Genomic DNA, 27,769 nt, shown 5'->3' with positions numbered 1-27,769 from the left:
ACTGTGGCGTCAGAGGGGCCTCCCCGGCTCATTCTCGGCAGTGAGTGAATGTTCAGCAGCCAGCGGAGCCAGGCCAGTGTCGGACATGCGACTTGGCTGACATGGCTCCAGATTACTCATTGCTTGCTGTCATTTCTTGTGCGCGTTGTGGGTGTGTGCAACTCTTGGAGACGTAGGGATCTGGAATCCTAGAGGGGGATCTGGCAAAGCCTGGGGGTCGGGGAGGAGGGGGCTGGGTGGGCTGACTCTCTGGGCTAGCAGGAAGGGGGGAACGCTCCAAAGCTTATTTAGGGTGACTGTCACTCAAGTCACTATCTTCTTTATTACTGTGACTGAGGTGGCAGTTTACTGCTGCCTGAGATCTCTGTGCCTGTATAGTCTTGCCTTCTAGGTGGGTCTGGAATGGTTCTTCACCAGGTGTTTTTTTGTATTGTGTGGAAGGGCTCTCCCCTGCTTCGTTCTATCCTCCTGAAGCTTCAGGTTCTGTTCCCTGGGCTCTTAAACCTAGATGCCTGGGTCACTTCATCCCAGCCAGGTCTCCTCTCATACACCCAGCCTCCCAAGACCCGCAGCACTGACTGTGACGTGCACTCTGGAGCTTACTCACCGTGGGACCTCTGAAAAGTTAACTTTTCCTCGAGTCTCTCTGCTGTCTTGTCTTTTTGTTTTTTTGTGAAGTGGGAGGGCACACTAACCTTTGTGAAGCCCTATGCCGGGCTCTTCACTTACACCGTTTCATTGAATTCCTACAGAAGCCTCAGGAGGTAGATACCATTATGACACCTCTTTTACTTGGGGAAACTGAGGCACAGGAGTCCTTTCCAAGCTCTCATAGCTGCTAAGTGGTAGAAGTCAAATTACAGTGCCAATCGTCTTAACTTCAGAACCCAAGTCCTCAGTTGTTATCTGTGTTGTGAATGTGTTTATAATTTGCCACGTAAGATGTTCCAATACTAAATGGAAGATCAGGGGCGCCTGGGTGGCTCAGTCGGTTGGGCGTCCGACTTTGCCTCAGGTCGTGATCTCACAGTTTGTGAGTTTGAGCCCCGCATCGGGTTCTGTGCTGACAGCTTGGAGCCTGGAGACTGCTTTGGATTCTGTCTCCCTCTCTCTCTGCTCCCCCCCTGCTCATGCTCTGTCTCTCTCTGTCTCAAAAATAAATAAAACATTAAAACAAATTTTTTTTAAATAAAAAAATAAAAAATAAATGGAAGATCATGTTATCGTGGAATTATGGTACCATGGAATCATATCTCTCTTGTGCTTAACTTATGTGAGCTAAACTAGAAGCTCTTAGAAAAAAGCAACAACTGTTTAATCCTGCTGTTGCACTGAAGTGAATGTGTGTTCTGGAGGGTCCCCCAAGCTGGCCCCACTTCCTGTGGGGTGGAAGGCTAGTGTGGGACAGCCCCGTGTACGAGTCTGTCCTGACCACAGACTCTATCTGGAGTGCATTTGAACACACAGCCGCCACCTCTAGCTCTCGGCTAGCTGGAGCCCCTCTCCCATATGCACCTTCCTGAGGGGCTTTCCAGGGACATTTTAGACTCTGACAGATTTTTCCCCTAACTTCAGAATTTCCCCTGTAGGGTCAGAAGGCTGTAATAGCTCCTTTCCTTTGCGGGGTCTTTCTCAGCTGACACTTGGGGTCAGAGCACAGAGATGGGGCTAAGATTTAGGCAGAGAGTTTGATTGTATAAGGGAGTCAGGCTGCGTATTTACTCAGGTGCCAGAGCCTATGGGGTATTGGAAGTGTGGAGACCTGGAACCAGGAGTCAGACAGACCCAGCTGTTCAGTCCCTGCTGTCGTGTTCCAGCTGCTGGAGCTTGACCCAAGCTGCTTAAGCTGCAGTTCGTTTCCTGCTTGGCAAAGTGTGGGTACCAGGGTGCATCTCGTGGGGATCTCTTGTGACTTAATGTGGGTATAGAGTAGGTCCTTGATAGGTCTTGGTCATTTCCTCCCCTATATTAAAGCCCCATAGATTCCCATGAATCTTAAATTGTCTCCAAGTGGATAGCTACATGCAATTTTATGAAACATTATCACCTTGGAGCACCTCAGTGGCTCAGTCAGTTGAATGTCTGACTCTTGATCTCAGCTCAGGTCATGATCCCACGGTTGTGGGATTGAGCCCGCACGGGGCTCCATGCTGAGCTTGGAACCTGCCTGAGATTCTCTCTCTCCCCCTCTGCCCCTCTCCCCTGCCTTCACCCTCTCTCCTTCTAAAATAAATAATAAAAAGAGAGCTCACCTTTTTTGCAGGTGTTATTTTAAAAAAGCTGTATTTATTTTTGAGAGAGCATGAGTTGGGAGGGGCAGAGAGAGAAGAAGGCAGAGGATCTGAAGTGGGCTCCACGCTGACAGCAGAGAGCCCGATGTGGGGCTCGAACTCGTGAACCACGAGATTATGACCTGAGCCAAAGTTGGATGCTTAACTGACTGAGTCATCCAGGTACCACTTTGAAAGTGTTTTAAAGCACTCTTTGGCCATGTGGTGTGCTGTACTTAAGCATTTGTCCTTGCAGGTAATGAGTGATGACAAGGCAAACCAGACTACCATCCTCAAGCTGAGTGAGTGAGTGTGATGTATGTCAGTTCTATGAAGTTCATTTTCACAAATGCCCTGGTTGGCGAAGGAACAGGTCAGAAAATCGTTCACTGCTCAAGGAATCCAGTTTTATCCCCAACTGGGAAAATTGCCACAAGGCCTTCTCTGGGGCCATTTTATATGACTGTCATCTCCTTTTTTGGAGCTCTGTCTGAGGGAGGAGGGACAGTGTGCCTATGTGCTGGTTCTTCCTTCCACTCACTAGCTCTGTGAGCCTGCAAGTCACTTAAGCCCCTCTGTGTGTCCGTTTCCTCATCTGTGAGAAGGGGATGAGAGCCCCCTTCTCTGCTGAGAGAGTGAAGTGGAATCAGAGCATTTGAAGCCCTCCACGGGATACTTGGCATGTAGGGAGACCACTGTTGCCTGTGGTGATGAGGAGGAGGACAGTGAGGACCACGGTGACCCCTGGGTAGCCCGTGTGCCCTCCATCAGATGGGCTCTGCTTGGGCAGTGTCTATCTTACAGCAGGCAGCACAGACGGGAGACCGCAACTGCTCTGACTACCATGTCTTATCCCTTCTACGTTTGGGTCCTCTGTGAATGGGTAAGTATGCTCTCTGTCCATCAATAAAAATGTACCAAGTGTCCACTAAAGACATTACTGGAGAGACCTAGAGAGAGGCTGGCAGGTAAAAGGTGTTTTGTATGAAGTTTTTAAAACTTTCTTTTGTTGCATTGGAACTGTTTACGGTATGAGAACTTACCCCACATAAGAATCATATAGAAGAGGAGATGTCTTGGTTGAAATCAGAACACCTTTTGTCTAAGGACAGGAAGCCTGGACAGGACTTGACCACTGGTAGTATTCCCACTGAACCCTCGTTCTAGACCCTGGGATGTGATCTCACACTGGGGAGACTGGAGATTTGTGATGAAGCCCAGAGGACTGACCTCACCTTCTGTCCGTCCCTCCCCAAGCAAGCTTGTCATGCCCACACTGGCAGCCTTGACCTAGACAGGAACTATCATCTGCCTCTGTGGCACCCGCAGCTCTGCCTCTCCATGTAATTAAGCCATGTGGAGAGTCAGTTGCCTAACCCAAAGGCTGCCTGGCAAGACAGCAAGAATGGAGTCCAAAATACTTGTTGGAGCAAGTATGAAAATGGTATTAGCCTGTTATATCCATTTCATCACTGGGGCACCTTGACTCTCTAGGGATATGGCACCTGAATTCTTGGGTCCCCAGTATGTATCTTCCTTCGATAGGGTGACTTAAGGGCTTGGGTGGGTACTGTGGGGTTTTTCCTCTTGGAATCTCATTTTTCTGTGATTCTGGGGTGGCCAACACCTCAAGATAATTTCTTCAGCTGTGTGGTGATGGCATCCATGATGTCCAGATTCTGTGTCGGGTTCTCATCATCTTTCACTAGTATGGAGAAGTGCAGTTAGCTGAATTTGTTAATTTGTTCAACAACTATTGTACTTGCTACTGTGCTCATGGTTGGGGTGTCACGAAACCCGGTGCAGTTGGGGAGACATGTGCACACATGTGGATGGGCTTTGGATGCAGGAGGAGTGAGGAGGGAACACTGGCGAGGCACTAGGAGGCTCTAGGAAAACCCGAGGGCACATGAGTGGTTGAGTTTACAAAGTGTCTTTCAGAAATTGGTTGTGGGGACCTCATTTCCAAATTCTTGCCCCAACAACCCCCCGATGATGTCCACAGAGTCTGCTTCCAGGAAGGATGCAATAGGAATACAAACAACGGTAGATAACGCCAACCACTCATGAGTACCTCTTCTTGGCTGAACCCTCAGCATAGATTATGTCATTGAACCTGGCAGTGCACAACGCTCCAAGATGAGATGCCTGAGATGCCGTGGTGTTCTAGCCTTTCTCCTACTTCCTTCTACCCTCTTCTCACTCTTGTGGCCTCTGTTTCCTCTTTGCCATTATGTACTCTGTACCCTTTATCCAGAGCAACCCTGGATTGTTGACAGGGCAAGCTTTTATTCCTCCTTCAAAACTCAGCCCCGGCAGTGCCTCCTCTGAGAAACCTTCCAGGATTCCCTCAGGCTGATGTAGGTGCTGATCCCCTTGTAACCATATGTCTCTCCATTACTGCATGGTCACATTGTACTGCAATCATCAGTATTTTATTTTATTTTATTTTATTTTATTTTATTTTATTTTATTTTATTATTTTTTATTAAAACATTTTTTTAATGTTTATTTTTGAGACAGAGAGAGACAGAGCGTGAGTGGTGGAGGGGGAGAGAGAGGGAGACACAGAATCTGAAGCAGGCTCCAGGCTCTGAGCTATCAGCACACAGCCCACCATGGGGCTCGAACTCACAAGCTATGAGATCATGACCTGAGCTGAAGTCGGATGCTTACCCAACTGAGTCACCAAGGAGCCCCTCAGTTTTTTTTTCCAAGAAACTTTGAGACAATTTTAATAAGCCCCCAAATACATAAACACTTTGTTGTTGTTGTTGTTGTTCCTGTAAAAATGCTAGTGGTACAGGTGTAACTAAAGCCTGCCTTGACCTCCAGCCAGTCTCCTGTTCCTCCTCAGAGGCAGCCATTTAAAAATAATGTCTTCTCAGTTGTCGGCATGTTCCTGGGCACAGGCCCTTTCTCTTGTACCCACATGGACGCTGGAACTGATCTGTGCAAAGCTGAGGGGGAGTGGCTGGGACCGGTGCACTGCTGTGTCCACGCTGGCCAGAGCACTGCTTGGTACCTGACCGTGGGGCGGGCCTCAAGGGGAGGGAGCACTTGGGCTGGAGCCACACACCACATCATATTCCAGGGACAGCAGGGCTGCTGGTGTCATTATCTCTGGTTCAGGTTAGTGGCTTCAGCAGCCCTCTGGGGTGGTGGCCTTGTTACCAGCCAAGGCCTCTGGGTCACAATTCTTGGCTGTCGAGGAAATGAGGTCATCTGGGGCAGGTGGCTTGGGACCTTGTGGTCACAGACCGAGTTGTCCAATCAGCCTTCAGCTCTGACGTTGGCTTTGACCCTGAGATTGGCAAGCAAAAAAATAAATGTATCCAGCTCTCTCCCTATTCTGATAAAAGCCTGGAGGACAAACTCTGGCTATTGTTTACTGATAAATGTTTATAAAGCCCCCTGAATGCCAGGCATGATATAGAGCAAGGAATATGCAGAACTTTTGCAGATCCTTCCAGAGGCTGTGCCTTCTTTTGAGATCTGAGGCTGAAAAGATCTTATTTGGTGAAGAGTCTTGATTTGTTATTTGTGTCCTAGGGAGGGTTTTTTTTTCCCCCCTTAATGTGTGTGTGTGTGTGTGTGTGTGTGTGTGTGTGTGTGTGTGTGGTCAAATATGTCATAGTGGTGTTTATTAAACACCAATAATATGCCTAACCCTGGCTTTGGGTTGGGCATTAGGGAAGCAGAGTAGGGTCTGGGTCAAAAGCATGGGCTCTGGAATCAGATTGTGTGGATTCAAATCCCATCCTTCCTGTGATGAGCTTTGGGACGTTTAGCAAGTTAACTAGTCTTTCTGTGCCTCAGTTTCCTCTTATTCAAAAGAGGGATACTGATAGCACCCACTTCCCTGGCTGGGAGAAGAGGAAATGATGCATTAGGAGCACTGAACGTGATGTGAAGTAGGTGCTCAATAAAGGCTGTTAATATTGGTAGTAGTTCTTAGTTAGCATAAGAAGTTCACATACAACAAAAATTGAATGGACAAGACCTGATTTCTCTTGAGTTTGCAGTCTTTTGGGGGGAGATTAGATTAAGGCACTTGGTCCTATTAACAGTTAGTTTATGGCAATAGCAATTAAGTCCAAATGGTGTGGTTTGTATTACAAGTCCTACAGAAGCTGGGGGGAGCTCCTAGGAGGAGATGGGGCTTCCCGTGGTCATGTCACATGGGTGAAGGAGTGAGGAGAGACAGAGAAAGGAGCATGTGGCAGGTGGCAGGGCAACATTCCAGCCAGTCTGGTGGGCAGCAATTGTCAGGGTAGGGAGTGTTTAGGGGGCCAGCTGGGATCTACTTCATTCAGAGGTAAAATTTGACATGTTCCTGTGGAGTGGAAATGGGGTGAGAGAGGCAGAGAAGCTAGTTTCTTTTCCTCCTCCTCTTTCTTAGTTATAAATGTCTTTATTGTATTTTCATAACTATTGACCTGAAATTGTAGGATGCAAATTGTAGGGTGCATCGCTATGTTAATTGATAGAAAACCAAACTTGCAGCAACCTTATTTGTGGAGAGGTTTACTGAGAACTTGGGTAGGGTGGGGGGAAACTTTAAATAGGCACAATTAGTTGTTATAAAATTCTCAAAACTTGTTATTAAAGCATAACATGCCAGCAAAAAAGGGCATAGATCATAGATCATAACTGTAGCTTGATGGATTTTCACAAACTGAACACACGTGTGTAAGCAGCACCTAGGTTAAGAAACAACCTTTGCCAGCACCCCAAAAGCCTCCTCATACTCCCTTCCAGCCACTCCTCCCCCACTACAACCACCATCCTGACTTCTGACAGCATGGGATAGATTTACCTGGTTCTGGGATTTCTGCAGACAGACTCATATGGCAGACATTCTTGTGTTTGGTGTCTTTGGCTCAGAATCTTCTCGTGAAGAGCCATCCTTGTTGCTACAAATAGTTGTAGCTCATCTGTTCTCATTGCTGCGAATTACCACCATTTATTTCATTCATTCTACTGATGAGGAGCACGGGTGTCGCTTCTGGTTTGGGGCTTGAGGTAGGCCCCTTGAAAGATGTCCATGACCTAATCCCTGGTCATAGGTACTATTCACTGGTAATACCTGAGACTGAGTTACCCTACATGGCAAGGGACCTAGCAAATGTAAGTCAAGGGTCATGACATAGGGATGATCCTGAATCATTTGGGTGGGACCATTGTAACAAGGATCCTTACAAGAGGGAAGCAGGAAAGTCCACTTCAGAGAATGAGACGTGAAAGTGGAAGCAGAGGTGAGAGAAGAGATTTGAAGATACTACATTGCTGTCTCTGAAATGGAGGAAGGGGCCATGAGCTGAGGAATGCGGGTGGTTTCCAGAAGCTGGAAAAGGCAAGGAATGGATTGTCCTCTAGAGCTTCCAGAAGGAATACAGCCCTGCTGACTCACTTTAGACCCATTTTTCTTACCTCCAGAACTATAAGATGATAAATCTGTGTTGTTCTATGCCACTAAGTTTGTGGTAATTTGTTACAACAGCAATAGGAAACTAATAGAGGGTTGTTATACATAATGCTACTGAGAACATTCTAGAAAACCTCTTGGTGCACATATGTACCTAGGAGGAAATGCAAGGATTGCCGCAGTCCTCAAAAGTGGTTGGACCCATTTATGCTCCTACCAACAGCAAGAGTGAGAGCTCTGGTTGCTTTCAATCCTCACCAACACTTAGTGCCTCCTGAGGAGAGAGGTTTTTCAGTGAAAAATTAGCGGGGCTCGGTGTCCCAGGGATACAGTTGGGCTTGCAGGAGGTTGGTGCTGGTCAGTGCTGCTCCAGATAGCTGAGGAGAGGGATGAGGAAGTGGCAAGTGCCTGAGTTTCTAGCTGGGAAGAAGTAGAATTCATCTCCCGTGGAAGTGACTTGGATGGGAAATACTGAATAACTTTAGGCGAATATAGAACTTTCCAGGCTGGCTCAGAAGAGCATGCGACTCTTGATCTCGGGGTCATGAGTTTGAGCCCCATGTTGGGTGTAGAGATTACTTAAAACTAATATCTTTTTTAAAAAATACAGAGCTTTCTAGCTTAAGAGTTAGGACACCACTTATCTTTGTAACTTTTTGATTAACCAAGCTGAGTGGGGAGTGTCATGTAGAGGCAGAAAGCCTGTGCTGTTCAGCCAACTGCTCAGATTTGAAAACTGCCTTCATTGTAAGCCCTGTGACTTTAGGCCACAACCTCTCAGAGCTCCAGTTTTGCCATCTATAAAATGGGCATGGTCCTACCTACCCTGTGGGGCCATGGATGGATGAGAAGACTCTGTGTTTGAGCCCTGAGTTTACTGCCTGCACACAGGTGCTGAATCACAGGTAGCTGTAGTTATTAGGGATGGTGGTATTAAGCATATAAATTTCTTTTATAGAAGTTGGCAACCCTGGATTCAGAGTGTTAACGGGGTTAAGTGGCTGTCTTGGGGGGGTGGGGGTCTGAGACTATCACACACTTAGTTGGCATCCAGGATGGGGGGTGTCAGGCTCATGGTCCACCCTTCTAGGGCTTTATAGAGACACCGTCTCCCACAATACCCGCCCCCCCCACCTTTTTGAAACTGCTTTTGAAACTATTCATTCATCATTTGCTCATTCATTCATTCAGCCATTAATGAGCTTTATCATGCACATTATAATACACTGATTAGCGGCACAGGCTCCCAGATCAAATGCTTGGTTCAAGTCTCAGTTTTATTTGCTGTTTGTATGGCATTTGGCCAAATCTTAATTTCTTTGTGCCCAGTCTCTGATTTGTTAAGTGAGGCAGTATCTGCCTCCTAGGGCTGATATGAGAAATTGATGAAATAATTCAAGACAGTGCCTGGCCTTGGACACCCCTCAGTGCTAGGGTACAGTCAGGTGCTCCCAATCTCTGCCCTTAGCCACAGACAGAAGGGTGATGGTTTATCAGTGGTTGTCTACAGAATGCTTTCTCCAATACCAGGAGGGAAAACCTGAAACTCTGACCCAGAGCTAGCTCGTGGTCCCTTTGAAGGCAGGCTCTGACCTCTCACAGCTGCTTGGGAAACGTGGCTTTGAGGAGAGTTGGCATAATTTGAGGATGTAGGTGTTAACCCCCCTTGCAGCACTTACTGGGCTGTGGAATGGCATGTACACTGAGTAGACGTGGCTTCCAGGCTGAACTGAGGTGGACCGAGGTGTTCACAGCGGCAGAGGCAACCCTGGTGTGGCATTCTTGCTTTCTTCCCTCTCCCTTCATGGTGGGGATTGTGGGGATGTGGTGGCCCCTCTGAGTCTCTGAGCCTATGTCTCACTACCCTTCCATCTCTCCTCATTCCAGGATCCACATCTTCCCTCTTGCCTTATTCCAGGCCCCTATGTAATGCACATGCCTTAGCTGATGAAGTTAGCTCTGATGGAAGCCAGAGCAGTGGTCCCAGACAGGGATCCAGATGCTAAAAATATCTCATGGTGTGCTCTTTGTAAGTTACATAAAAGAGCAGCATTGGAGACTGTGGCTTTCCCCCCACACTGACTCTTTCCAATGCCTTGGGGTGCCAGAGTCCAAGGTATCTGGTCCTGCTCACCTGGATCTGAGAGTTTTTATCCTAATAGGGCTTTTTTTTTCCTTCAAGATTTTATTTTTAAGTAATCTCTACACCCAGTGTGAGGCTCACACTTGTAACCCTGAGATCAAGAGTTACACGTTCCACCGACTGAGCCAGCTAGGCTCCCCACTAATGGTGCTTTGATCTGGGAAAAGGCCAGACTCATGGTGTGGCAGATGGAGGAGGCTGGGTGGGAGATTTGGCCAAGCAGATTTGTTGCTCAAGAGTCAAAACAGCTGATGCATCAGCATGGAAGATCACAGAAGATCACAAATGTCCAAATTACCTTGAACCCTAGGAAGCACAAGGTTGGAGACCGGTATGCCATCTTTCAATGTGGTGTGCACAGCGAGTCCTTCTAGTGTTGGAACTAATGACCATTTCTTTCTTTGGCTGACACCAAATGAAGCAGTAGGTTTGTGTTCAGGTCCATGCTGAAGAATGAGAATATGCCTTAATGCAAAACCCACTCCCCCTGCGTGGCGAGGAATGCAGTACCTGAGGCTGGAGATGGAACCTCAGTGTCCTCTCTCAGACTCACCTGGGGCCATGCTCAGGGTGTGGAAGAGTGAGTGGGCAGAATCCTCCACCCATCGGAATGTTCTCTCTCTGTCTCATCCCTGTGTCTCTCTTAGTTTCTGTTGCTTCCAAGGACATAGACTTGAATCCTTAAATGTGGTTATCATGTTCATTGGGATATTTTACCACTCCAAGTCATCATTTTGTGAAGCAAAGCTCACAACTCACACTTGTGGATCCCAGTGTTCCTAATTCTGGCCACATGCTCTGCTCTTGACAGACTTCACACTAGAAGGTATTACATGCTCATTAATATCTCTTCATCCATCTAACACTAAGTACTACTTAAATTGCATGTGGTTTTACCAAAATTGTGACCAAAATAGTCTGGCAGCACCTGTCTCCATAGACATAACATGTTGTAAGCTCCAAATAACCAAACCCACCCTCAGAAGGGCCCCAAAGGGAATACTCAGTGCCAACTGGGATGAGCATTAACTAGCCATAAAAATAGAATCAAATAAAACAATGATGTAAAAAAAAAAAAAAGAAATTTCTCACTAAGGTAGTAGTTAGAAGGTGAGAGGCTGACCGTGCTCCATGCAGTCAATCATAGGCCTAGGTGCCTTCTGTCTTGTCACTCCATTATTTCCAAATGCATGGTCATCATGTGCACAATCAGAGCTGAGTTAGCCAGTGGGAGCCAGTGGGAGCCAGTGGGAAGGGTGGATAAGGCATGCTCATGTCTTAAGACCTATATGGGGAAATGGCACCTTTCCTCTCTGATTCCATTGGGAACTCAATGGAATTGGGAACTCAGTGCCACACCTACCTGCAAGGATGCTGGGAAATGTAGTCCCTGATAAAACTCAAATAACTATGGAAGAAAGGGAGAATGGATTTTAATGGATACTGGGCAGCCTTTGACATATCCCCCTTGTATGTATTTAATGCAACTCTCTGTGCATTTATAACAGAAATATGTCCAGGTTCTAAACATTGGGTTGTTTTGTTTTTTTTCAGAAAGAAGACCTGGCCTGGCCATGCTGTGTCTATGGACAGTTCCACAGTAATGAATCAGTGCGTCTTCAGAGGGATGGAAGAAAACAAAGAAAGGTAAAAGTATCTTTAAAAATTAAGATTTAAAAAATTCTCACAGGCACCAATTAAATGCAATGTAGGCTTTCATCTAAGTCTATATAAGTCAGTGGAGGCCATCAAGAATTGGAGATAGCAGAATTTCATGTGTCCCCTTTTCATATCTCCAATTTCTGACACCAGAGGAGGATACCTTTGTTAAGTATGAGGGAATTTTTCTAAGAATCAGAAGGAAGAGTTGGTATAAATAGAACTAATGAGGTATAGAATTAAATACTGGATTCTGAGAACTATGGACACTTGCTCAGATGAGCTGTGTCTGTATGTGTGGGTGGCCAGTCCTGGAGGGAGGCAAAGACAGCCCCTTAGCTCTTGGCAGCTATGTCTTTCTCTCTCTCTCCCTCCTCTTTTTCTCCTTAAAAAATAAATGTATTCATTTAATTTTATTTTAATGCCCAAGAGATGCATAGATACATTTTTTCTTAGTTAAAAATAGGTGACACACCCTGCCTGGTTTCATTGCCAGCCTCCCCATCCCACACCTGCCTTTCCCAGAAGTAACTACTGTGACCTCCTTTTGTACATTTCCTTCCAGAACTTTTTCTAGGTGCTTATATACATAGAAAAAGTCATTCTTTCCTTCCTTCCTTTTTTCTTTTCTTTCTTCCTTTTCTTCCTTTTCTTCCTTCCTTCCTTCCTTCCTTCCTTCCTTCCTTCCTTCCTTCCTCCTTCCTTCCTTCCTTTCTTTCTTTCTTTCTTTCTTTCTTTCTTTCTTTCTTTCTTTCTGATATAGGTTGTCATGCTATGCATGTTGGTCTATTTTGTAACGTTTTTTAAAAATTCAATAATATGCCTTAAAATGTTTTCAAGACTGTGTATGAGAATCTACTTTGTTTTTTGTTTTTGTTTTTGGTTTTTTGAGAGAGTGCGCACACATGCACAAGCAGGGGAAGGGCAGAGAGAAAAGGAGAGAGAGAACCCCAAGTGAGCTCCACGCTCACTACAGAGCCCAACACGGGGCTTGATCCCACCACTGTGACATCATGGCCTGAGCTGAAATCAAGAGTTGGATGCTCAACTGACTGAGCTACCCAGGTGCCCCTACCTTGTTTTTGTCTATCACAAAATGAATAGTGTATTCGTGATATAAGAATCCACTGTTTATTGAGCCATGTTCCTGTGAGTGGTGGGTAGGTGGGTCCCATTGTTTGCCCTTATATCAGTGTTGGGGGGCACTTTCTGGTGTGTGCTTCCTGCACAAAGGCGTGGATAGTTCTCTTAGGAGGTTACCGAGGAGTGGAGTTGTCGTGCCATCCTGTGTGTACATTTAAGATCTTACTAAAGATTTCCAAGTCATTCTCTAAAGACCGTTTGTCAATAGGGTGCCAGATTTCCTGTTTGCCTGCCCTCCCACTGCCCCTCAGCTCTTCATGCTCCTTTATTTTTGCTGGTATGTTGAGTGAACAATGGTATCTCTCCATAGTTGTCATTTCCTCTCCCTTCTCTGGGGAAGTTCATCTCCTTGGGTCTCTCTGTTACCTATTTCATCTCCCAATGGCACATGGAGAGCCTATACTCACAGGGGTCTCGTGACCTCTCCTGAGGCCCAGGACATCTGGGCAGCCCTGATCCCATCCAGAAGAGGGCACCACTTCGTTTTCCCTTCTGAAAAGTATCTAAGCATGCTTCTCCAGGGGAGTGTATCAGGATTACCTGCTTCTCTTTTGACTCCTGGTTTTGAAGAGACTTTGGTTGGATTTTCCTACTTCAGGTGGCTCCTTCCACCGCCCACTGTCACCACCATCATCATTGGCAACCATCTGAGTTTATGGTATGTGTCAGGCTCTGTGTGGGTCACTGGGCTGACATAGCTCATTTAATTCTCACATGGCCCCGTAAGATAGGAAGTTGTGTTATTACCTTCATTGTGGCCACTAGGCAACATTAAGACAAAAATTCATTCAAAACCAACCCAAACCACAAAAACTACCTTGCCACGGAGCCCCAGCTCCTAGCATTGCCCTCACTTGCGATGGCAAACAGACCCATGTTAACTTCTCCTCGAGGACGTAGCTGTGGGGCCATCAGGCCCATGTTTGCAGTTGCCTTGGTTGCTACTCTGCATCCATGGTCTTCCTGGAGGAGAGATGGGAGCTGAGAGTTTGGTTTTGGGTTTTGTCTCCAGCTGGTATGTGAGCACAGGCTCCTTCAGATCACTAACTAGCCCCTTTGCTCTGGGATATCGTTGGGGGTGGCAGCCTCACCTGAGTTTGTCCAAAATGCTTCTCTGGAAAGGGGTTTTCCAGGGTGAGAAAACAGAATTCAACCAAGTAAATTTGAAGATCGAATTGGCTTTTATTATGTGATTCATGAACTGGGCAGTATCTCACATACCAAGTAGAAAGGAGCTTGGACGAGGTGTACAGAATGGAAAATTTTTATAGGAAGGAGGGTGGGGCAAGGAAATTATTAGCAAAAGAAAGATTGTTTCAGGCCAAGACACCTTTTTAGGGTAGGGAGGGAACAGCAGGGTTTTAACCTTGCAGATAACCTGACTAATGCTGCTTAGAAAATTTTCAGGTTGACTTGTAAAAAGGTCACATTCCTGGGATAGGTTGAAACTCTAATGAAGTCTTGGTTTGCTGGTGTGGGGGGAAATGACTTCAATTTGGGCTTGTTTTTATTATTATTATTATTATTATTATTATTATTAAGTTTATTTATTTATTTAAGTCCTCTCTATCCCCAACATGGGGCTTGAACTCATGATCCGGAGATCAAGAGTTGCACACTCCTCTGACTGAGCCAGCTAGGCACCTGGGCTTGTTTTTTGTTTTTTTGTTTTAACAGCAGGTTGAGCATATTTATCATGGGGGTAAATCTGCTTTATTAGGATAAATACACCCACTGAGCTATGGAGGGAGATGTGTCACTCACCCCCACAGACCTGATCAGTCACCCTACTCTAAAATTGTAATCTTAGGGGCGCCTGGGTGGCTCAGTTGGTTAAGCATCCAACTTCGGCTCAGGTCATGATCTTGCAGTTTGTGAATTGGAGCCCCTTATCGGGCTCTGTGCTGACAGCTCAGAGCCTGGAGCCTGCTTTGGGTTCTGTGTTTCCCTCTCTTCTTCTGCTCCTCCCCTGTTCTCACACACACACACACACACACACACACACACACACACTCTCTCTCTCTCTCTCTCTCTCTCTCTCTCAAAAATAAACATTAAAAACTAAATACGTAAATAAAATTGTAACTTTAGATCTCATTCTAAAAGCAGGCAGTATGCAATTCCAGACGGCTTCCTGAGGCCCTCCTCCCATTATGTTTCAGAGACCAGCAAATTTAGACCTGGAAGATTCTCGGCTCCTTATTACCATTTCTTGCTTCTTCATCAACAGTTTTAAGCCATCAGGCCTAGGGTGATGATGTTATTGTTCAAGTTCACACAGACAAGCCTCTGTCTCAGGTCTTAGGGTCTGGCTCTGGCTCTGGCTCTTTGTACATCACAGCTACCTCTCATGTCACTATTAGAACACTGATCACACTTGTTCCAAAAATTGAGCTTATTAGCAGATAATGCCTTGAAGGAAACTTGCCCATTGATCATTCGATTATTCGTTCAGTGGGCATTTATTGAATACTACCTGTGTACCTGAGACAAAAAGATAGGTAAGACGAGTTGTTAGAGAATTCAGAGTTGGGGGCGGGGAGTGGCGGGCAGGAGGTAGTCACACACATGATAAGCAATGGTTAAGTAGAAAAGTGATTCTTCATTGGTCAGTGGGGATAATAGTGTCTCCTGCACTGGTTTGCTGGGACATGTCCTGAGTTAATTATAGTAAAGCACCTAACATATAGTAAGCACCTAATAAAGGTGACTGTTTTCATTTTTGTTGTTTATTTTTTTTTAATTTCTTTCTAATGTTTATTGTTCTGAGAGAGAGAGAGAGAGAGAGAGAGAGAGCGAGAGCATGAGCGCACGGGGGAGGGGCAGAGAGAGAGGGAGACACAGAATCTGAAGCAGGTCCCAGGCTCTGAGCTGTCAGCACAGAACCCAACGTGGGGCTTGACATTTTAGAAATGATAACCAGTCGACACTATTTCTCATCCTAAATGTGTTCATCTTTTTAGTGTCTGCCTTACCTATTGGACTGTGAATTCCATAGGACCAAATCTCCCCTATCATTTACCCAATGTGTGGCACACAGTAGGTGCCCACTAGTATTTCTGGACTGATGAGTTATGGGGTGGAATAGTGACAAGGGGTAGACCCTGGGTCCCTGAGGTGAGGTGCTGTGACAAAGGCAGCCAGAGAGAAGGACTTCAGCTCACCTGGGGCCACCCCCACTTTTCCGAGGAGAGTGGCTCCAGGCCCTGCCTACAGACCACACTTCCTTCTGCGGGGACACAGTTTTTGCTCCTGAGCTTTGTGGCCATTCTGTCTTTTTCGTCTAGTGACTTTTTTGAGGAGACCTCATCTCACAGCCTTTATTGACTGAGCAACCGTGAGTCACTACGTCTAGCTCTAGCTGCTAACTCACTAGAACACAGGATTTCTAGAAGATTAAGCCCCTGGAGAGTTCAGTTTTCTGCTGCCATCAGTGACTGTGCCTCAGTTTCCTCAGCTGTGCAGCAGTGGAGTTAGGCAGGTGGAATTTCTGATGTTCAAAGAGGAAAATTTTGAGGGGAGAAGTCCTTACTCTTCTTGTAAATCTATCCTATAAATGGACCTGTGGGGAAATGGGTGGGTGGATGGCACTTAACCCATGCTGGAGAAATGGAGAGGTTTAAGTTCATTCATTTGCTCATTCATCCATTCACTCATTCATTCATTTATTCAGTCAGTCAACATCCCTTTGGGATGTTGCTCTATGGGAAAATGCTCAGATAAGGAATTATTAAGGCCTTTCACTCTCAGATTAGACAAATGCATGTCTCTTTATGAAAATAAAGATCCTCTCTGGCTCACTCCTTTATTTTAGTGTCTTGAGCACCTCCTTTTTGCCAGCTCTGCTAGACTTTACTCTCCTGGAAGGCTGGCCTCATCTGGTGCAGGGACACCCACACCTGGCTCAGGGTCCAGTGCACAGGGAGCAGCTTCAGTTGACTGAACTGGATAGAAAACAGTAGTTTTTAGATGGTGATTAGTAATTTTTAGACATGAAGGGCTGAATCCAACACTGAGATTTGCCCCAGAGTGGTGTTCTGTTTCATGCTGGAGGTAACTGATTTGTCGCATGCTCAAGAGCCCTCACCTGTAGACAGCTTAGTGCTGCTGCCTGTTGTTAGTTGTTCTCTTGATCCCTTATCAGCGTGCATCTTGTCCTTAGGCTGGAGCTGTTTCAGTCGCTGATTTTTATTAGTTCTTTGTCCACTGCCCACAGGGCTGTGTGGGGCCCTGCTGTACTTCCTCTAGAAATTCAGCTGCTGACCTTGAGAAGCTAGAAACCCAGCAAAAGGGAGGGTATAATTTCTCCTGACCTGAGGTTCTAGCCTTATCTCTTGGACTCAGAAGCCCGGTAACCTTGGGCAAGGTACTTTACCTCCCCAAGTTGTCTTCTTAGAGGTCCCATCAGTAACCTATAGTCTCCTCATTAGAATATTATTTCTTCCAAGCATCAGTAGGCTTTGCAGGGAACAATGGGGCTTGCTGCCAAACTTTATTTGGGTATTGCTGACTTAAGCTCAGATAAATGTGGCCTTTCTCGCAGGACCCAACAGAGCTAGTGTGCATGGAGGGGCCTCTCAGGAGAGGGTAGAGTGTGTAGCCTTCCTCATCTGCTGTTGCATAGGTCACACTGGAGATGTGCTGGGTTGGGAAATCTTGAAGTTTCCTCCCAGAGCTTCAGCGATGTGCATAGGACAGAAAGGCAAAGTACCCAAGAACACAGATGTTGGATTTTGAATGGTATAGCACTTTTTTTTTTCCATTAGGAACTTTAGTTTTTTTTTTTTTTTAATGTTTAGTTTTCGAGAGAGAGAGAGAGGGTGTGTGTGCACAGGCTGGGGGGGGGGGAGGGGCAGAGAGAGGGGACAGAGGATCTGAAGCAGACTCTAAACTGACAGCAGAGAGCCCAGTGCAGGGCTTGAACCCATGAACCAAACGGCGAGATCATGACATGAACCAAGTCAGGCACTGAACCGACTGAGCCACCCAGGCTCCCCTCCGTTAGGAACTTTATAATAGTATAGTAGGCAAAAGGTAGAACAAATCTTCCAACCCCTATTATATGCCTCCTGGCGAGTGAGTTGAGGGTAAGCAGGAGGCTCAGGCATCTTCAAAAAGGTTTTCATTCAAGCAGAAACTCTCCCTCCCATGTAAAAAGCCCTAGATGCAAGTTAAAAAAACGTGCAAGCACTGCTCTCTTCCTGGCTCTGTGACCTTGGGGGTGTCTCTTTGCTTTTCAGATTCTTCTCTGGCTTAAAAGAAAGAGGTTGGTTGGTGAGTTTCCTTTCAAGCCTAAAATTTTCAGCATGTTGTTTAAAACAACTATAAGCCCCATGGGGTCCCTGGGTGGCTCAGTTGGTTAAGCATCTGACTTCAGCTCAGGTCATGATCTCACAGTCCCTGAGTTCTAGCCCTGCTTCAGGCTCTGTGTTATCAGTTCAGAGCCTGGAGCCTGCTTCAGATTTTGCATCTCCCTTTCTCTCTGCCCCTCCCCTGCTCACGCTCTGTCTCTCTATATCAAAAAATGAATAAACGTTAAAAAAAAAAAAATAAAACAACTATAAGCCCCAGGAGGGCAGATGGGGTCTGTGTGTCTTCTTCTCACTGACTTCTCCTGGCAGTGCCTGGGATGTAAACATTTGTTGAACAAATGTGAAAACAGAATAGGCCCCTTATTCCATTCATTGGCATAATCCCGCAGACAGCTTACTTGGTTTTGCTAAAGTAATTTAGTGAGTGCATGTGATATTATTTGAGACACATGAAGACCCCTTGAGGGAGACGATGTTATTTGACAGATGAGGAACTGAGATTTTGAGAAGTCAGGGGCTGGACTGTAGTCCTCTAGCAAGGGATGGAAGAGCCAAGACAAGACTCAGGCTCCTGAACCTTAAGTTCTGTGTTGTTGCTTTCCTATGACTATCCCTAACATATGTTGATTTGTCAAAGAAACCAGCCAGCGATTATTTGAGTATCTTTCATGTGCTCAGCACTCCATCAGGCATTCTGGGGGGATATAGTCAGATGTGGACCTTGCTTACAGTAAAGAAGGAGAGATAAATAATAGAACACAAGAAGGGCATGAAGAAGGGCCTAGCAAGATCTAACATATAGTGAGTACTTGGAAAATCTCTAAAAACACTCAAACTGGAGGGCATTTGAATGGGCAAAGCACTCCGTGGTGTTCCAAGAAATGCAATTCATGGAACACAGCAGGTAGGAAAAGAGAGTCTTTGAGAGTTTTGGTCTGTGGCCCCCACTCATTTGGCAGAGGAAGCTGAACCAGCCCCCACTCTGTGGAAGGATGGATCTTGGGTGAAAAGCAGCACCCGTCCTGATGCTGAGCCTTTGCTGGGTGGAGACCAGGTGCAGCAATCTCCCTTCTGGGGAATCCATAGAAAATTCCTTCCAGGCAAGAGCCTGGCACTTTCCCTGGAGATGAATCAACCTTTTCAACAACAAGGGTGGTGAATTGGGTTTGGAGAGCTGGGGAGGCCACGGATGGTGGTGTGTAGCCTTAATGGAAATTATCAAGAATTATCAAGATACATTTATGAGGTGCTGGTTTTGTTTGGGAGTTCTGCTAGGGTGTGGATAGGGAGAGTCTTGAGGCTTGTGTTCTGTAGGTGGGAGGAGAGCATGAGAACTCGGGGTAAGGCTTCCCCAAAGATTACTGCTGGGACTGTAGCCGAATGTGGCTTTGTCCCACCTGTGTGTGGTGTTGTGTGTGCCGTGTGTAGCCCAAGCAGCAGCCAGCGTCTTCCTCAAGGATGGGTATTGATGGAGGCTCAATGCCAGGCACTGTGCTGGACTCAGGGATATACCTCTGGCTAGGACAGGCAGGAGCCGGATAACATCTAACAGGGTCCCTTCCCTGGAGTGGTTTTTTTTTTTTAATTTTTTAAATGTTTATTTATTTTTGAGAGAGAGAGAGAGAGAGAGAGAGAGAGCGAGCGCAGGGGAGGGGCAGAGAGAGGGAGACACAGAGTCCGAAGCGGGCTTCAGGCTCTGAGCTGTCAGCACAGAGCCGGACATGGGACTCGAACTCACAGACTGTGAGATCACGACTAAGTTGGTTGCTTAACCGATTGAGCCACCCAGGTGCCCCCACCCCCGGAGTGTTTTGTAGTTTAGTTTAGGTTTTATAAGGGCTGGGAACTAAACAGGAAGCAGAAACAGGAGTACAAGAAGGAATGTGTTTTAGAAAAATCACTTTTCTTGTTTGGTTTTGTTTTGTTTTCTGTATGTAGGAAAGCTATTGGTTAATAATTTATTTTATTAATGTTGACTAATATTGTAAAATTGTCCTATTGGTTCTAATAGTTTTTTAGATATTATTATTATTAATATTATTATTATTATTTTGTGTGTGTGTGAGGAGGGATTTTTTCAGGCACATAATCACATCTTCTGCAAGTTAATTGTATTTTGCTTCTTCTTCCTTCCCAATTGGTAAAGCTTTGTTTGTTTGTTTATTGGTCTAATTAGATTGGCAAATGCTTTCTGCATAATGTTAAACAATGACTATATTTCAGGTCATTTTTTTACCTTATACTGACATCAGTGGGAGTGCTGGCTCTCAGTTTGAGCTGTATATTTCTTGAGAAAGTTCCTCTCTGTTCCTATTTTGTTAAGAGATTTTGTTAAAGAGTCAGGAATAAATGTTGAAATTTAACAAGATTGACATCTAAAAAGACATATGTGTTTTTCCTTTTGGTCCTGTTAATGAGGTAAATTGTACTGATATATTTCCTAATATTGACCCATCCTTGCATTCCCGGAGTGAGCCACATCTGGTTGTGCTTTGTCTCTCTTTTAATTAAAAAAGTATGTCAAAGGGCACCTGGGTGGTTCGGTTGGTTAAGTGTCTGACTCTTGGTTTCAGCTCAGGTTATGATCGCACAGTTTGTGGGATCGAGTTCCATGTGGGACTTTGCACCAACAGTATGGCAGCCTGTTGGGATTCTCCTTTTCCCTTTCTCTCTGCCCCACCCCCCTCAAAATATATAAACAACTTAAAAAAAAGTATTTTGAGCTACTTGCCATAATTTGCATTATTGCCCCATGGAGATGCAGTGGTTTCTCCCGTGGTTTAGGGTAACGCCAACAGAATAGCTTTACTTCAGTTTGAGACGTCAGAAACTAGAGTCATGAATAAATCATTAGTTCATTAGGCCAATATACCACTACTGAATGTTAATATGTGCACTGCTGGATGGATGGCCTTCAGTGTCCCTTATAACTAGGAGTTCTTGTGATTGTATGCAGTGGTTCCATTCAGTCAGGATTTGTTATTGTTGCAAGTGACAGAAACAAAATTCAGTCTGGATTAAGGGAATATGGGGTTCCTATGAATGGGTGGCCCAACAGTATGTAGCTTCAGGCATGGCCGGATCCAGGGGCTCAGAGTTATTAGGTTTTGGTTTCACTCTTTACTTCCCTTGGCTCCACTTTCTTCTGTATTGGCTTCATTCCCAGGAAGGTCCCTTCACAGGATACTTCCCAGAAGCTACAGGCTGATATTGTCCCACAGCTGTGGAGAGTTTATCATTCCCACTTGTTCCAATAGGACTTCCCAAGTAGACTCATATTTGTTCCACCTGGGACACATGCTATCTCTGGAACTCAAGGGTGGGGGGATAAGATCAGCCTCACCTGGACCCATGGACTGAGAGGGGGAAAAGGTGGTTCCCCCAATGGGAAAGTCAAGTGCAGTTACCCACAGACAGGCAATCAGAGGCACAGTGGCAGAAACCCCCAATGTTTGTACCATCGGGGCCAGTGATCCCCTTTCTTTTGTGGTCTTTGCTGTCCTTTTTCACAGGTAGGAGGGATGGCTACAAGGGGCTGTGATTCCTTACCCAACCCTAGGGTCCAGCAAGTCAGTGACAGAGCCAGGATTCTAAGTCCCTACCTGAAATTCTAGGCCTTACTTGTTCTACTGAATTACACATAGAAACAGGAGTAGAGTTAAAAGTGTTAGCTGGGCACTTTGAGATTTGATTGTTAAATGAAGGATTTCCCTGGGCCTGCTCTCACCCCTGGCCCACTCACTGAACATAATAATTCATCTTGGTGATTTTCGTCCCCTCTCTATGACAAACTTAGAAGGTAGACAATTTTAAAGGGGTGTCTTTGATGGGATGTTAAGTATTTTATGTGGAGTGTGTATAGTAACAAAGTTTTAATTTGGCAGAATCTTGCCTGGTCTGATTTGTCATCTCTTCAAATATTTTTTTTTTATTTTTTAAGCTTTATTTTATGTACGGTGTGTATCAAATTAAAGGCAAAGCTCGGTGAGTTTCTACCTGTGTTCCTACCCCTCAGATCAAGGGTCAATACTTGTTCAAACACTCTTTACTATCTTCTTCCCAGACGCCCTGCTTTGCCCCAGTCCCTGCCTCCTCCCAGAAGACCTGTCCCTTCCTCACCACTGTCTGGTCTCAGGCTGTGCCTAAAAACTCTCTCCTGGCTATACTGGCCTGCTTTCAAGGACAGAATTAGGAACCTGGTCCTGAGGAGTTGTGTCGGGAGAGAAGAGGGAAGTTACTGTCCATGGAGGACACGCACAGAGCCCCCCCATGCTCTACATGGTCGTGAATGCACATTGTCCAGTTAGAGTATTAGAAGGCCCCCTTGCTCTCTTGCTCCTCCTTCACAGACAAGGAAACCGAGGCCTCAAGAGAGGTGGGATTTGCCAAAGGTCACAGGCTGCTGCAGGTTCAAGGCCAGATGGTCCATGGCTATAGTCCAGCCATCCACTGTGGTCTCACCCTCATTTCATGATACTCTTGATTTTTTTTTTTCCTGGAAAATCTTGAAACTCTGTGAAAGATGATATATATAGTAGAAAGAATGTACATGCTGGTAACAGGCACTCTTGGGTTCAAATCCCTGCTCTGTTTTATAACCTTGGGTAAGGCTGTTAATCTTCCTGAACCTCAGTGTCTTTATCTATAGATGAGATCGTATTAATACCAACCTTGTAGGGTGGTCATGAGGTTTAAATAAGATGACAGGTATCACGTACTCATCACATTGTTTGGTACATGTGATTTTTATATTTGAAAAGCCAGTTTATAGCATCTCTTGGGGGGAGGGTGAGAAGTGACCTAAAAGTAAGCTGAAAAATCACAACACCCCCCCCCCCAAATATGAACACGTTAGCATGACTATAATTTTACAATTCTGAATCGGTTTAGTAATAATGATAGCATGGTATTTAAGAACACAGGCTCTGGAGATGGACTGCCTTGGTTCAAATCCTGATTGTTGTGTGGTGTGACCTTGGGTATATTACTTAACCTCTCTGGGCTATAGTTTCCTTGAATGTAAAGTGAGGCTAATAATAGGACCTACCTTATAGGGTAGCTCTGAGGACTAAATGAGATAACGAGTAAAATACACTTCCTTAGCCTAGTACCTCAGTTGGTGTGTAATAAATGTGACTTATTATTACTGCCAACAAATTGATATCCACACTTCTCTTTGGTCTTTAAAACCGTTGCTGGAAGTTTGCCTTGGTTTCCAGTTTGCACTTTCTTTGTGCTGGTGTGTCACTGAAAGCTCTTTACTCACGTTTGAGTCAGTGATGGGCTTCGGGAAGAGAAGAGTGGCCGTTTGGGCAGCAGCATCCTCTAGAAGTTACAGGAGGAGGTCGGCTCTTAGAGAAGAGTGAATGGACCACTCTCCTGGGTTGAGCGTTTTGTCTGTTGGGGACAATGTGTGGCTTTCACAGGCGACTCATACTTGGGCAGCAGTGACCACTCCATGGGAAAAGCGGAATGGAGTTCAACCCCACATGTGCTGGGAGGGTGTCTGGGTTGGGAGCTGGTGGTGCTGGGGAGGGCTCACTTCTCTGAGGACCAGGGAGTCAACTCAGCTAGCAGTGGGTCAGGCTGAGCAACCGAAAGGATGTGAGAAAATAAAAGGTGCTAGTTTGGCGGGCTCAGCCTTTTTTATTTTGAAAAACGCTCCTTTCAGCTCTGAATTGGCCCCTTGAGCTGTAAGGAACAGTGCCAGTTAACCCACATTTAATTGGAAACTGGGTTAGGGGACATTCTCTCCACCCCCCCCCCCCCCCCCGAGCATGTCCTGTGTGTTGGACCCCTTCCAGTGGCTGGTACAGTAACGGCCATTGACACGGCCCTGGCTGTCTGGATGCTGGAATCAGCTGGGTGAATATACATCCCTCTCCTTCCACATCCGCCAACTCTCTCCTAATTGCATTTGCCAGAGCTGCAGAGAATGTAGACTTTCCCTTTGATTTTCCTAAAGATCAATCTCCTTTGTTTTTCTTTGTCTATCTCTGCTGTTTGGGAAACACCTCGATGCATCCTCATTGTTAGGTTTTAATTTTCCTCTTCAGTGGAAGCTTTTCCTCTCCTGGGTGAAATTATGCAGATTTTCTTTCGTCTGGTCAACCCCCACCCCCTCTACTGTGTGTGTGTGTGTGTGTGTGTGTGTGTGTGTGTGTGTGTGTGTGAGAAAGCTTCCCTCTCTCCCTCCTCCTGGGCCTCACAGTGCCTTGTTTTGGGGGGCTGGGACCTAGTAGACAGTGATACAGTGACTCCCTTGTCTGCTGGGTTCCCACCAGCTGATGAGCAAGGTCATTTTCATACTCCTGACACCTGCTTATCAAAACCGCCAGCTGCCGTCCACAAAGATGCCCCCTCCCCCACACTGGGGAAAGACAAGATAAGAATAGACCAGGAAGGGACCAAGAGCCAGAGAATGAAGGACAGTATCCACCTACAGTTAAGGCGCGGATGGGCATTTGATTGGACAGCTGGGCTCTGTAGGCTCTGGATTGATATAAATGCCCCACCATAATGGTTTGAATTGGAAGAAGTTGTTTAAATAAACAACAAGATATTTGTGCACACTTATGTGATTTTATCCCTTTTTTTCTTGTTCTCGTGATCAACTTGACTTTTTAGACAGCAGTTTTACAGCATCCACCTGCCTCTTATCATTTGAAAATGCTATTATGATTACAGAAGCTCTGTATCATGAAATACATAAATTGGCTGGTAGGATTTCAATGGAGGTAACGAATGGCTAAGAGACAGTATGTGTGAACCAGTGTGTTCTTCTCTTCCTTTTATGGGTGTGGTGCCATCAGGGGTCCTCCATCTGGATGGTCTGCTCTGAGCTTTCTGGTGGATCCTGAGGACGGGCCCAGGTGGGCCCCCTTCCCTGTGGTCTCTGGAGCTGTATACTGATGGGTAGCTGCCTCGGTCTGTGAGAGCTGGCTATCTGGGGATTGGAAATCAAAAGAGCTCACCATGCCTAAAGCTCCTTGGGGGTTGGTGGACAAGACCTTTCTTACCACCAAACACACTATGGTCTTAAAAATGGAGTAAGGGTGGTAAAATGTCTGGGGCTTTGGGTAGGGGTGGATCCACATTTGAGGAGTCTGAAACATAGAATCTGGGGGCTTCTTCAAGAAAAAGAGTTTAAAAATATCCTTTTCCAAATTTTATAAAAACACAAGACCATATGGGTACCGTTCTAAGGAGGGGCTTCAGCTTCATTAGCTTCCTGCTATATCCAGTTTGGGCTGTGTGGCAAAACAAGCAGAGACATGTTATGAAGAGAAATTGAAGTGAGGAAGTAAGAGGTCCATCTTAGGGCAGGTTAGAAAAGGGGTATAGTGTTTCCATGTGCCTACTCGCAGCTATTCAACTCTACAGGTGTAGCAAAAAGCAGGCTCCATCATTTATGAACGTATGTGGCTGTGTTTCAACAAAACTTTATTTACATAAACAGGCAGGCCATAGTTTGTCAACTTCTGGTCTAGATAATTAATAATTTAAGACTGTTTGGTAGATTTTTTGCTAAAAAGTAGTAAGTTAAAAAGACCAATTTTATAAATTTTTGCTTTTATAAGGTTAATTTTTGTTATATTATTAACTATTAATTTGTGTTGATTGTAAAAACTTTGAGAAGTTTAGAAAAATATAAAAAGGAAGTAAAATAATCAGGTGTAATTCTACCACTCACCACTAAATACTGTTAATCAGTGAATATTGCAGGAAATTTCTTTCTTGCATTCGTAAGCATATGCATACACACTGATTATTTTAATTAAAATTATACTGTTTATCAGCTTGGTTTCTGGTTTTCTTCTAGAATATGGAGGTCCAGGTGGTGATGGAAGTGGTATAATTTTGGAAGAGAGTGCTGTTGTGGTTAAGATCACCCACAAAGAGGGCCTCATTCTTGGCCAGGCACAGGTTAAGTGCTCAATAGATGTTTGACATTATTGTTGTTGTTGTTATTATTATTATTATGATTGTTATTATTATGGTTGTGGTTGTGTTGTTGTAGGGATTGTAGCAGTTCTGGGTTGTGAGGCAGGTCGTGGAGCTGTTGCTGTGTGACCATCATCAATCCCATCTATCCTGGCATAGCTTGATGGGAGCAGTGATGTCCCAAGCCCATTGAGTTCCCTTAGAACACACTGTCACAAGGGACATTGTGTCACAAGGGACAACACACTCCACAAGGGAGTCACATCCTCAGTGGGTCCATGCAGGACCCAGGGGCAATCTGTGCTCACCAGCCACTCTGAGACATCACCCCCCTCCACCTAGCCAGACCCCACTTCTTTCCACCCCATCTCCTTTAGCCTCAGTGCCAACCAGAGGCTTTTGCAAACCTTGAGTGGGGACAATGACAGAGCAAGACCTATGACTGACAAAGCACTTGCCAAAACCAGGTCTCATTGAGACCAGCAGAGCCCTCTCAGGATCATTCCGTTGTGCAGGTGAGGAAACCAAAGTCCAAGGTCACACAAGGTAAATTCACGATAGTGTTGGGAGACCTTTCATTTTGAGGTCAAACCCTCACTGCCCACTTTGCTTTGGTTTAGATCTAGATTTCTCAGCCTTGACATGACTATCTTTGTGGGCAGGACAGTAATTCTTTGTTGTGGGGGCTGGTCTGTGCATTGTAGGGTGTTTAGTGGCATTTTTAGCCTGTACCCCCTAGATGCCACCAATACACCGTCCCCCAACTTGTGACATCCAAAAATGTCTCCACACACTGCTGAATGTCGCCTGGGGGCAAAGGAGGAGGCACTATTGCCTGCGGGTGGGTGGGGTTGAGAGCGCCTCAGTATCAGATGTGAACTGCTGTCCTTAGTGTGTCCAGATGGGGGGGGGTCTTCAGGGAGTTCCCTTTCGGGGCAGGAAAAGTGAGCTTCTTGTTTGAGAGCTTGTGCTCAGAACCAGTATGTCCATGTAAGTTATAGGTGGTTTAACTACCTCCTGATGCCTAAAGGCCATTTGTTCAGCTGTGCTTCTATTTCTTCATTAGGCTGCACGCCTCCCTGCTTTATTAAATAGGGCACACTGACCCCAGTTTTGCTTTTCCTCCTCGACTTTCTATGTTGCCAGCTTGCAAGTTTATGATGGCACCTGCTTGTAGCGATGTGCCCTGTGACCAGGGACGGGAACAGAAACCTTGTCCCTGGTGCTAAATCCTGCTTTGAAATTTCCCTTTGGTCACCTTCCTGGAGATCCAGCGTCATCTGTTAGTACCCTCCTCTTTTGCTCAAATTTTGCTGCTTCTAATCTTTTCTTCCTGAGTTTAGTGGAGTTTGTGTAAATTAAGAGTAGTGAGTGAGGGCCCAAACATCTCTTCCTTGGAATTAAGGTCTATTCTGTAAAATAACCCATATCTGTTCTTCAAGAGAACCCTTCCCTTAGGCCTTTTCACAAACGCTGGAGTCCTTTGCTCCTAACGGATTGTTGTGGTTCTTGGGAGTCAGGGCTCTGAGGGAACAGACACTTTACTATGAGTGGGGCCAAAGGCAAATGGGGTACTTTGCACACCTAAAGCTGGGAAGTAAGGTATAGGTTGCAAATGGCCAAAATTAATCTTAAAAATTCTCCAAACCACGCATAAAGAATAGCATGCATGTTTTTTTTTTTAACATTTATTTATTTTTGAGACAGAGAGAGAGAGAGAGAGCATGAACAGGGGAGGGTCAGAGAAAGAGGGAGACACAGAATCTGAAACAGGCTCCAGGCTCTGAGCTGTCAGCACAGAGCCTGACGCGGGGCTCGAACCCACGGACCGCGAGATCATGACCTGAGCCGAAGTCGGGCGCCTAACCGA

At 45.6% G+C, this 27,769-nt stretch overlaps 1 protein-coding gene across 5 annotated transcripts in view; it reads left to right on the top strand.

The window, feature by feature from the left end:
• ARHGEF3 (Rho guanine nucleotide exchange factor 3) overlaps window positions 1–27,769 on the top strand; it is a 306,099-nt gene that overhangs the window by 25,714 nt on the left and 252,616 nt on the right. For 4 of the 5 annotated variants that reach the window (XR_007149544.1, XM_047846363.1, XM_047846357.1 and 1 more), the window contains exon 2: window positions 11,396–11,488. Coding sequence is in view for 4 of the 5 variants with exons in the window: in XM_047846339.1 (XP_047702295.1) it covers window positions 11,396–11,488 (93 nt within the window). In the remaining variant the exon portion in view is untranslated. Of the gene's footprint in view, window positions 1–11,106; window positions 11,312–11,395; window positions 11,489–27,769 lie in introns of those variants that run through there. The other variant, XM_047846353.1, reaches the window with a different exon arrangement.

Source organism: Prionailurus viverrinus, chromosome A2 (genome assembly GCF_022837055.1).
Source record: "Prionailurus viverrinus isolate Anna chromosome A2, UM_Priviv_1.0, whole genome shotgun sequence".
NCBI lineage: Eukaryota > Metazoa > Chordata > Mammalia > Carnivora > Felidae > Prionailurus > Prionailurus viverrinus.
The sequence above is the reverse complement of the archived record's forward strand: the minus strand, read 5'-3'. Positions and strand labels throughout refer to the sequence as shown.